Source organism: Phodopus roborovskii, unplaced genomic scaffold (genome assembly GCF_943737965.1).
Source record: "Phodopus roborovskii unplaced genomic scaffold, PHOROB, whole genome shotgun sequence".
NCBI lineage: Eukaryota > Metazoa > Chordata > Mammalia > Rodentia > Cricetidae > Phodopus > Phodopus roborovskii.
In genome coordinates, this window is record NW_026126412.1 from 3,783,293 (window position 1) to 3,796,069 (window position 12,777).

The 12,777-nt window shown below is 36.8% G+C and overlaps 1 protein-coding gene across 1 annotated transcript in view; it reads left to right on the plus strand.

The window, feature by feature from the left end:
• The window catches only part of Kiaa0825 (KIAA0825 ortholog), a 404,739-nt gene that overhangs the window by 82,344 nt on the left and 309,618 nt on the right, over positions 1–12,777 (plus strand). Inside the window, exons 6-9 of the mRNA XM_051182787.1 lie at positions 1,571–1,665; positions 7,252–7,479; positions 8,579–8,844; positions 10,192–10,342. Of these exons, the coding sequence (XP_051038744.1) occupies positions 1,571–1,665; positions 7,252–7,479; positions 8,579–8,844; positions 10,192–10,342 (740 nt within the window). The remainder of the gene's footprint in view (positions 1–1,570; positions 1,666–7,251; positions 7,480–8,578; positions 8,845–10,191; positions 10,343–12,777) is intronic.

Below are 12,777 nucleotides of genomic sequence, written 5' to 3' on the forward strand. Positions count from 1 at the left end.
ATTACTCATTTAATCAAACTGTGATTAATGCAATCTTGATGGGGAAGTGGAAAGTTTTCTTTTTGTATTTGTTTACTACACTTTAAAGGTCTCCACTCCCACCATAGAAAGAGTTCCTTCATTACAAAGCTTAACGTTGCAAAAATACTTCCAGTTTAAGAGTTTGTGATTATGTCTGTCCCAGTTTTTTGTTTGTTTGTTAGTTTGTTTTTCAAATGATCCATTGTTAATAATTACTAAGAGCATACCTGTTCTCCCCATATACTGTTATTTTTCTGTGTATTTCGTTCTTTGATGATAATGATGTGTGTGTTTTGTATATGTACATGTGTGCAGATACATGGGCATGATTTTATGTGCAAGATAAGGTTACATATCAACATTAGGCACATTTCTCAATTTCTCTCCAACTTATTTATATTTTGCATTAGTGTTTATTTGTGTGTCTCTCTGTGTGTGTCTATATGTGTGTGGATATGTGCATACCACAGCATACATGTGGCGATCAGAGAGCACTTTTAGAAGTTCTATCTATGATTTAGGTTATGGGAATCGAACTTAAGTCATCAGGCAGGTGACTTTACTCACTCAGCCATCTTGCTGTGCCACCAGATTATTTTTTTCAGACAATCACTGAATCTGAGACATTACAATTATGTTACACTAGTTGGCCCAAAAGCCCCTAGGATCCTCCATGTGTGCCTTCCAGTGCTAAGATAGAGTCAAATGCCCCTGGTCGCTGGTTGTATGTGGGACCTGGGGATCAATGTGAGGTCCCCATTTTTGTGCAGCAAGCACTTTATCAATTGAGCTGTTTCCCCAGCCCTTCTTTCAAGAAAATGCTAGTATTTTGTGTAACCCCGCCAGTTTTAATGCAGTACTCTGAACTATGACTTCTGTGTAGTCCAAACTGATTTCAGATTCATGAAATGTTTTCAGCCTATACCACCAGACCAGACACAATTTCACTTTTGAAAATACAAGGAAGTTAATGTTTATTTTCTATTCATATGTCATCCTTTTTTTGTCAACATGAATACAAGCAAAGGATCTTTATTCCACAGATTATATATTCATGTATGTTAAATATGAATAGAATTATAAGCATACAGATTTCATCAAGTTGTATATTTAAAAGGGGTCTCTATATTGTATATGCCTGAATAATTGTAATACTGCCATCAACCTGTATCTTACTGACTATATTCCCTATGTACCCACATATGTATATGTTTATATGTATGTATGTGCTTTTCTATGTTAATCACATCTAGAATAGTTGGTTCTTTTGAAAAAATTACTTATTTGTTAACATATTTATGTGCGTGCCACAGTATATGTATGTGTATTACACGCATACAATGCCTGCAAAGGACAGAAGAGGGCATCCGATTCCTGGAACTGGAGTTATAGTTAGTTTTGAACTTCCTGAAGTTCTGGGAGCAGAACCCAGGTCTTCTGGAAGAGCAGTAAGTGCAGTTAATGACTTAGCCATCTCTCCAACCCTTGTTGTCCTTTTTTTTTGTTGTTGTTGTTGTTTAATTGTTTTTGTTTCCTTCTCTTTGCTTAGGAATATTGGAAAAATTTGATAGGGAAGCCACAGTAGAGAAACATACAGCAAATGAAACCAATATTCCTCCAGAGCCATTATTACCCATTAAAGAGGTGAGATTTTTATTCACATATTACATGATTACATTTCTGTGAGTCTATTATGAGTCAAAATATCTTAGTTTTTCCTTTGCTGCCAAATAATCTTGATTGAAATTTCCTCAGAAATTTTAGGTAAAAATTCAGAAGTGTTATCGTCAAGTAACTAAATGACAGATGCTGATAAAGGGTATTGGGAAATAATCCTTATACACAGATGATGGGAATGTAAAATTGGTCAGGCACAATGGAGATTAGTGTGGAATTACCTCCAAAAAAGTGAAAGGCTAAAACTAACCATCAGTCCTTCCTATGCCATTCTTGGATATATACAAGGAGGAATCTAAGACACCACACAATACTCATTTTCATTAGCAATAATCAAGTTGAAGAATCATCCTAGGCTTCTGTCAGTAGCATGGATGGATAAAAAGTGTAACACTTAAACCATAGATTTATTCATTCATAAAAAATGAAATCATATGATGTATTGTAGATACAACACTATTGAAAGGTAAGAAAACAAAGATAATATGATGAAGGGACATGACAGTCTGACTCTGTTTACTCAATTTGTATGGAGCCAGGGATTGTCACATTAAATGATAAGCAAGACTCATAAAGACAAATAGTTATCTTTTCTCAAAGTGTGGAATCTAGATTATACAAAACTTTTAAGCAGAATGGAGTCGAACTGGTGACAGGTGAAAGAAAATATGAAAGAGAATAAAAATGAATATGCTCAAATTACATTGGATAAATATGTGAAGATAACATAACAAGACCCATTAATTTGTACAAGTAATTAAGCTAACAAACTAAAAATGTTTTTAAGGAAAATAAAATCAGGTCATCGTTCTCTTGCACAATCATGAGAATAATATAGACAAAAAGAAGTCAAGAAATTTTTGTTCCCATCTTGGCTCAGGATCTGTATATTGAGAATGTGAACTATAGATAACCATTGAAAAGTATTGGTTTGCAAAGGAAAGGCATGAAGGTTTGAATGGATATCTTTGTTTACTTGTTCAGGGTTCATTGCAAGCTTCTGCTCTCTTGTGTAGAGAGAGTTACATCTACCAGCTCTCCTGCTTTCTGGACTATGGGGGTGTCTGTGTAAATTAAATCACATTCTTTATGTGATCATTGTCCCACTTGGCAGCTGAGCTTTGACTTAGCCTGTATTGGTAGCCTTAGTCTGTGAAAGCACAGTAGCTTTCCTTTGCTTCACCAGCCCTAGGCTTGATTGTGATTTGGGGCTGTGTTGTGCTTCATAGTCTGTGCTTTGTTTTGCCCATCTTCGGTCACCTATGCTACTGTTGTTAGTTACTTTTACATCACATCACCTAGGTTCCTGTTAATTACTTTTCCATTACTGCAATAAAATACCCAACAGAAGGTTTAGCATGAACAATAAAAACTCAGAGACAGATAATGGGGTTCACGCTGAAGATCAGAAATGCAAAGTAGCTGGCCACTAGCTCTTACCTCTGCCAAAGCTCAGACTAAAAGGCCAATCCACCAAACCTCCAATTGCATCTTCAGACAGCACAACTCCTCCCCAAATCTCAGATTTCATCCTATAATAAATGTTGGAGAAGTATGACAGCAGAAGCAGCTCAGTTCATGTCAGCAGGATCCTAAGGAGGCTGGTCACATCCTTATGGCAAACAGGAAGCAGACAGTGGGACAGGAAGCATCCCAAATCAATACAACCCAAGGGTATGTCCTTAGTGAGCTACTTCCTCTTATTATGCCCCACATTCTAACATCTCAACAGCTTCCCCAGAAAAGTGTGAAAGCATGAGTCTGTAGAACATTGGTTCTCAACCTTCCTCATGCTGTGACCCTTTAATACAGTTCCTCGTGTCGTGGTGACTCCCAACCATAAAATTATTTTGTTGCTACTTCTTGACTATAGCTCTGCTACTGTTATGAATTGTTATGTAAATATCTGGTATGCAAAACATCTGATATTCAACCCCTACGGTGGTTGTGACCCACAGGTTGAGAACTATGGCTGAAGAGGGACATTACCCTTTCTAGTCAAAACAGTAATCAATATTAAACTCTTTCTTTTGAAATTCCTTACATGGTTCCTGTTTTCTCAATTAATCCTGAGTAATACACTATGTAAATGTTTTAAAAATCCCAAGTCTGTATAATTTATAATACTTCCCATCCCAGAAAGCAAGAGATATGGTCAGGTATACTCAAACTCAGTGTGAATTTAGCATTAAGTACCAGAAGATAGAATTCAATAATTCCTAACTGTTGAGTACTGAAAAGAAAGCCACTCAGTTCATTTCTTATTTTCTTGGATTAACTAACAAATGTTCATTATTGTAACTGGATTGTGTGTGATGCCAAATATCAGATGGGAAGAGAAGAAATAAGCAATCTTTCATGAAAACAGACTTTCAGGAGACGGTATCAGTGCATGGAGGTTTGCAGTTTTCTTCCTATGGGTAGTGATTTATGTCTGATGGGAGAGGTCATTCTGTATATGTTTCTCATACTGGTTAATGAATAAAGCACTGTTGGCCAATAGGAAAGGAGGATAGGAGGGACTAGGAGACAAGGAGGAAAGAGAAAGTAGTAAGGAGGGTTAAGATGGAGAGTCTGTAGAGAACAGAACCGCCATTCCTCCGCTCTCGGTAAGGAGACCATGTGGAAATACATAGAAATGGGTTAATAATTAAGACAGAGCTAGCCGATAAGAAACTAGTAACGGGCCAACAAAATTGTATCTAATACAGAGTCTCTGTGTGTTAATTGGGGCTGGTGCGGCGGCGGGATAAGACTGGTGGCGGGCGGAAAAACCATACTCCTTACATATGTCTTTGTTTCTCATCCTTGGGGGGAATTCATATTACCAGCATATTACAGTCACATATCAATTATCACAGGGAAAGATTGTCCCTTTGCAGAAAACAAGGCGTAGATGGGGAAAGGGAAAGTGACTCCAGCCACATCAAACAGTCACAATTTATACCAAATATCTTCCATGAATGAATGGAAGATTTTAATGAATGTTTGTGCTCCAAAGGAGAAATAAACTAGCAAACAAACCAAGACTTTTGTTTATTGCCTTTCATCTTTATAGAGGTAGTTTCCTTTAACATTTTTATCATTAATCTGTCTCAAACAATTACTGTTATGCCACAGGCTGTAATTTTTCCACTTATGACCTATTTTGATGCTGACATCCAAGTGGAAGTAAAGGACAGATTCCTGAAAGTTATCCTCTGATCTTCATTATGAGTAAGGAGATAAAGTTATTGGTTAATTGTACTCAAATATAATTAAGAGATGAGCTCAGCTCTATGTTGCTAAAGGATCAAATAAACGTTAGACAAGAAAGTTGAGTACCATTTTAACTATAATAAAAGAGTTGTTATTTTGAATACAGAGTTGTAGGCTCATGAGCTGTACATAAACCATCTTTATTATTTTCAATAGTTGTACAAAATGTGTTAAAATAATGTTGCATTAGATAAACACACAACAAATTAGGCTAATGATTTTAATCTTACTAATTCACAGGTTTATTCTGATTCATTATTGTGTGTGTGTGTGTGTGTGTGTGTGTGTGTGTGTGTGTGTGTGTGTGTGTATGTGTGTATGGGTAAGTGAAAATGGAAAATGCATATGTGCTAGGTCAGAGGACAATGTTCAGGAAACTGCTCTTTCCTTATAACATTGGATTAGGACTCAAAATGAGGTCATTGAGTTTGTCCATGGCTTACTCCAAGGAGGCATCTCACAAGTCCTGATGACTCCTGTCTTAGACTGAAAGGGGCATAGAAACCATCCATTTCAACTCAGTTTTCCAGCTAAAGACTCTGACATCACGAAAAATCAATCAGGGATTTAGGGCCCCAAGTTTACTTTTAAAACTATTTTTATTAGGTTTACTATGTATATATGTGGTCAGGTGCAAGAGAAGGCCAGAAATCAGGCATTGGGTCCATGGGACTGCAGTTAAAGGAGGTTGTGGGCCACCTGATGTGGGTGCCAAGAGCTGAACTCCAGTCCTCTGCAAGAACACAAGCTCTCTCAGCTGCCGAGTCACTTATCTAGCTCTAAGCCCATAGTTTTCTGTATTTGTAGTAGGCGACATGTTACTATCAACAAGATCTGCTAAAACAGAGCTTGATTTCAAAGCATAGATTTAGTCTGCTTACTACCCGTGGCTTCAATACTTTAGAGAACAGTATGGAATTTGGAGGATGCCTATATTCATAGTTATATTTCCATATAAGACCAAGACTAAAATTAAAACAAATTAAACCAAGTATTCCAATTAGTCTTTGTCAATTTGACACAAGTGTAGGCATTCTGGGACGAAAGGAACTTAACTGAAGGGTTGCTTCCATCAGATTAGGCTGTAGGTGAATCTGTGTGGCATTTTCTTGATTGGTGATTGGTGTGGGAGAAGGCATATTGTTGAGGGCAGTCCCACCCCTGGTCATAGGTTGTATAAAAAAGGAAGCTGAGTTAGCCACAGAGAGCGATTCTGTGAGTATCACTCCTTCATGCTCTCTGCTTATGTTTGTCTCCAGGTTCTTGTTCAGATTTCTCTCAGTGATTAACTGAAACTGGTATGTGGAAACCAAATAATCCCTCCCCTCCCTAAACTGCATTTGGTCATGGTGTTTTAGCACAGTAATGAAAGCAAATTGGGACAACCATATTACAACTTTCAAGTTTTGTTTCAAGAGAGAGAGAAAACGCATTGGGTTGAGTTGGTAGAGAGGTGGGAAATCTGGGGGGAGAGAGGGAGGAAAGAATATGTCATAATATATAAGATTAAAAACCTTAAGATGTAAAGTAAAAGGAAGAAAAGCTATGTGAAGGAGCTGCATGTGAGGGTAGACTATAAAATAAAAATACACTGTGAAGCCACTAAAGACAAAAGAATGATTATGATACCAGTGATGCTCCTCCCACATACAAAGCAATGTGGACCACTTTACTTCCTCATTTCTTGTAGCAAAACAAAGTGCTACAAGTGGGGATGGAGAGACTAAATAAAATTCTAAGCAAGTTAAAACCAGAAAGGTGAAATGTTAGTTTTCTCTGAGAAATTCGTTTTATTGCTGTTTTCCTTTTGAACTTGTCTGGAATACTGAAACTAAAAGAGAAATCAAAGATTGAATATTAAATGCTAACTTATGTTGCAATTCTTGTTAACAATAAACTGTAAAAAGACTGTAAAAATCTAATTTAGATTTTATTAAATGTATTGAATTTAAAGGTTGTTTTTATGTGATGGGTTGTACCTGTAGCTTTCAGCTCTCGTTAAAGATGGTTTTATTGAACTATACTTAAAAGATTAAATTTTGAACAGGGTTTTTGATTAAATCCACTGAGGAACTAAAGTGAAATGTCAGCATATTGCTGTGTGTAAAGAATACCCATGTTTGTGCATATTGCTTCATTCACAAGGTAATACTATTCAGGTTGTAAGAATGGTTTTTAGACTATATCAAAGGATATTGTATTACATATATTGAATGAAAGTAATAATTTTATGCAAAATATTTGCTCCTAAGTTAAAACTAATATGAATATGATTTTATATACATCATATTTCAGGGCACTTTACTAGAGTTTGGCTGGAGAAATGCATTTAAAGAAATCACTCTTGCCATGGCACACTGTGTATCAGCAGTCATTGAAAGTTTTTCCACCAAAGTTCTCCAACAGGAGCAAACAGAAAGAACCTCAGCTGTGAGCTACACTATGAACATTGTCAATGTCCCAAAAGTTTGGCGAGAATGTCACGTATTTTCCGAGGAGGAACAACCAAAGCAAGTTGCCAAGGCAAGTATCTGACGACATTGCTTCAGATTGCTGCTGGAAGGCATGACATTCGTTACCTTTATTTATTCTTTTGTTTTGCAAATGGAAGGATTGTAAAAGTAAGCTATAGATCAAATGGAAAGGACCTGGTACCCGGACATACTAATTTTCTTCTCTGGTGCTATAGCCAAGAACATGTGTCTCTTTGTGAATATTTGCCCGTTTATTCTGAAGCAACTTGAAAGGGAGGCCTCAATAAGTTGTGGAGTATTGGCAAAGCTGGAATGACATGAGAAGTTTAAAGGTTAAAGGGGATACCATCTTGTGTTGCTGTGAACATATAAAATTTTTTCAACTAAATAAATATCCTGTTTTGGAAGTCAACCTAACCTTCCCAGGAAATGTGAAGAATCATAGACCTACTATGTAGTGACCTACTATGGTCAGCAGCCAGTGATGGGAGTCTTTAAGAGTCCCTACTCCATTCTCCTTTTGCCACCCTGAGGTTCCAGAGCCCTCTGGGGGGTGGGATGGGGCGAGACTGTCTTCGTAGTCCAACAGCAGAGGCAGGCTGAGCCTCTACCACTAAAGAGACCAGATACTTATTAAATAGTGAGAACAGACACAGCACTTCCAAAAGATCATGGCTCCTTACCCTAAGAAGAGATTACATGAAACTATTTCTTCTGCCTGTGGCCTACTCACACCAACCTGATATCCTTTGTATTATTTAGTAAATATGTTTTATCTGGAAATTTAGTAGAAGCAAATTGGAGCAAGTTCAAAAAGTAATGTGAAATTAATATCAAGGGTACAGATTATTTTGAGTTCTGTTGACTACACATAAAGGTACTGTTATGTAATGCTGGCTTATGAATTTCTCATGTCAGGTGAGCATAAGGCTTGAAGGTTATGTATAGAGAGACATCATTTTGGTATTTCCTTATTTGACATGAAACATTTAACTTTCTACAACTGAGAAATTGATTGTTATAAAGCTGCGTCGTTATATTTATGCCTGATGCCAAATTCATTATTGAGGAATTTGGCTCCACTGTACATAAATTACATGTTGCTGTCAGGATACAAATAACTCAGCAGCACATTTATTTCTCCCTAGTTTTGTTCTGACATCATGGAAAAGCTTGACACAATGCTCCCACTGGCTCTGGCATGCAGAGATGATTCTCTTCAGGAAATTAGAGGGACCCTCGTGGAGGCCTGCTGTAAAGTGGCAACAGCTGTCCTGGAAAGACTGCAGGAGAGAAGCAGGGAGGTTCCTTCAGGAGCACCCCTGAAGAACCTGCACATCATCCTCTCCACAGCAGCCTATGTCTCCCAGCATTTTACATGCTATGACAATCTGATGAGAGAGACAACTAAGAAGTGAGAGTCTTTTAAATTAAGTTGGTGTTCATGCTTAAGGAAACATGCACTCTTCAGATTTCAGAGAATCAAAATGTTGACATAAATCAATGAGGAGAAAATAATCATTAACATGGTGGATTATTTTTGCCTTTCTTGATTAGGAAATGTCTCAAAGGTCAAGTATGGGTTACATAAACTAGATGTGTAGATAATAACAAAGGCAACCTCTGCTAAAGACATGCATAAAGTGGGCAGCCATGTTCTGCATGTTGTTATGACAAGAATGTTACCCCATTCCTTTCATAAGACACATTACACTGACCACATAGAAAAGGGAAATCAAGCTTGTTTCTGTCCCATATATAAACATTTGTGAAATATGCACTTCTCGATTCTGCTTCTAATCCAACAGGCTGTTAGGAGCTGCCATAGTGAATAAATGCATTTTAATCCATCTTTGTGCCTAGTATAAACATATTGCAGGACATCTATTTAGTAATAAACTATCCACAATATTTGAAGAAGAAGCATCTGCCAATCTTAATTCTCATGCACTAGTAGTCTAAAAATACAATATGTTTTCTGTATGGAGATAAAAGTTGCCATGAGTACTATCAAGTGGTCTTTCTGGTTATGTTTGAATTTTGTAGAACTTACATGGCAGTTCAGTGCAACCCAAGAATCTCTTCTATACTTTTTATTCAGCCTGCATAGTCTCTTAGCTGCAAAATAAGGGACTGTGATCTATATATCTGAAGATAAAAGCAAAATAAATTTGGCTCAATGTAGGATACAGTTATGTTATTTCCTTAATTCTCATAACTAGTCAGATGTTGTGATTCATACTTGAATTTATAAACAAAATATGCCAGAAATCACTTCGTTTCAGTAGACTATTTTAAAACAGTTCATGAAATAATTGACATCTACAAAATTACAATTTTTAAAAAATAAAAAGAGTGTGTTTGTGGAATGTGTTAGCTTTAGAATAGTTGGTTCTGACAAGTGTATGTTGCTCCTCAGTAATAATGATAACCTAATGCCTAAATAATGCACTGATCTCTAATAATAGGCTTACAAAGAATACTTTAGTTTTGAATGATGTATTGACAATACAGTTTGTCTTGAGTTGAAGCGCATATTTGTAGAACAGCAGATGTACGTTTTCAAAGGACTTGCAAAACAAAGGCAAGCTCCCCCCTCCCACTTTTCTTTTTGGAAAGTGAATGTGGATACAGCCTTCAGCTTTGGGAGGAAATGAATGATTGATATCTAATAATGAAAACCATTTGTAGTGCTGGAGGTTGTTACCTCCTACTGCACAGGCCTTAAATCTTTGTCTCTTTGATCATTCCCTCTGAACAGACCCATATTCCTGGTGCCTGTCCAGCGATATCAGGAATTCATCAACACTCTACAGTTTCAGGTTACGGACTACTGCGTCAGAGTTTGTGCTACAAGCATTTTACAGGATGCTGAGAGCCACCACTGGGATGACTACAAAGCTTTTTATGAGGTGTGAAGTTAAGTTTACTATTCATCCTTTTTACACAAATATGTTTTACTGCCTACCTGCTTTCTGGCTAATTAGAAACATGAGCTCCATATTACTAAAATACGGAGGCTGTTACGATAATATTTTTTAAATATTGAATTTGTATTTAGGAAAAACACTGTCTTTGGAAACCTGAAATAAATTAGACATCAGAACTCTCCTTCTGCTTGAAAGTAAAAATAACTTGATTTGAGTTGCAGGATTGCAGCACTGTGTGAATTGGGATATAATGAGATTCAATGACAACTCAGAGATAACAAGAGCAAACTCAATCCTTTGTGTTTTTCCAAAGCTTCTGCTTAGAGGTGTCCTTACATCTTTATTTATTATGTATTTTTATCTTCTTTAACAATACTTGTTATTAAGCAACTTTACTCTTATGCTTATTTTTTACTTCCCATTCTTAAGAGTACATTTTAATACCTGTCTTAACATTTTACACTTCAGTATTTTCCTTTAGCTCATGTTTTGAAATCCCAAATGCCTACAAAATTAAAGCCTAAATAATCCCCCAACATAACCAAACAGAAAATAAGTTAAAATTATGCATGATCAGGCTTCAGTAGTTTCTTTCCCACTCAATCCCACAGATTGTATGTAGACCATATAATATTTAAAATTTATTCCATGCAAGGGCAAAGTATTTATATATCTTTAAATCATATTTAAAATGTAAAGTTTCAATGAGCAAACTCACCTTTATTTTTCATCATAGCCTTTCTTCTGGACCAGTCTATGATTCTCATTTTCCTGGATTGTCTGAATCACTATGGAGTATTTAGAAAAAGAGAGTAGGCTTTTATTTGGCAATCTGTCGTGCCTTGCTTAGGCACAGCTATGTGTATGCCTGAGATATTAGATGTTAAGACAGTGGTCTCTAGTAAGACCCTCTTAATGACTTTCCGGTTTCCCTCAGGCTGTTTCATCTCTTTAGAGCCCTCCCCAGATAGTTTTCTCTTTGCAAGAGCACCCATACATCATTTTCCAAACCCGCTGTATTTCAAACATAAATGTTAGCAGCAAGAAGAGAGAGAAAGTGGCCCAGTACAGCTGATGACCTGAGATAAGAAGGCAAGTATTGGTCCCTCCTCTCCTGGCACATCACGACTCAACTTGCCTTGAGGTAAACAGAGTGACAGGAAGTGGGACCATCATGTTTCAAACTATTTCACTAAGCCTAGGTATTACCAGACAACTTTATATGATTACAGTGAGGAACAGGCATCACCTCAGCATATAGTCAAGACCTGTGCTTCCTCTTATGCAAATCAGAGACTAGAACAGTTCTACACTATAAATAAGTGCATGCACTGAGAACCCGTTATTGGAGCTACTGAGTACTTACCAAAACAAAGCAAAACAAAACAGATTACCATGTAACACACATCTTTTAGAGCTATGACAAGGCTGTAGCTTCAAAGACAGAAATAACGAAACTGTTCCTCTGTGATTACACAGTACTCTAGCTTCCATATACTTACATGGCCAGTAGTTACAATTTAATTGCAGAGTTACCAGTTCTTATTTATGCAGAGGAAGAAAGGGATACTGCTTTCCTACTTACCAAAGATAAGCTGGTTTGGAAAATAGCCCCAATTTTAAACTGTTTTGATGAGTGGTGTAGCTGACATAGTTGTATCTCACTTACTGAATCCCTTTTTCCTGTCCACCATCTTGTGAGCTGATTTGTGGAACAGGTCTATATTTTAGAAAGCTTGTTTTGAGAGGAAAGAGATGGTGCATGGCTGAGTGGAAATGAAGGGTTGACTAGGGTTGTCAGAAAAAAATCTTATTGCCATGTGCACAGTGAAGTAGAGAAAAACAGTAAAAGACTTTACAAGCTAGGAAGCAATGTTTGCTCATGTTTTATGATAGCAAGTGAACTACAGGCATACATTTCTATACTCTAAACATGTCAGACTGCATGAGCCAAAAAGCTGGGGCCTTGTTCATTGATAGGACAGTGGGTATTGAGATTGCATGTTGAAAGTTAAGCTTTTTGTATAGTTAACATCTGCTCAATTTTAGGAACTTGTGTTTTCCAATAGTCAAAAAGTAAAGAATTATCTGTTCAGAGATAATACAATACTGAATGGCTTCTATAATAAAGTCCAGCTGCTTGTTTCCTGATATATAATCTAAGCAAAGGCTCGCATCTGTTTACATTATAATGGGTTTATGAAAACAACAGATGTTTACTACAGAATACTTTGAAATGACAACAAGCAGGGAAACGGGTCAAAAAATTGAGTCATATTTAGTTTAATGAAACCCCACATACACCCACACTGAAGTTGTATTCATTTAGAAAGAACTGCTAGAACAAAGGCCATTTTGACAGAACTCCTCTAAAGCATGAAACAACGTATGCTCTTTAAAATATACATATTTACATT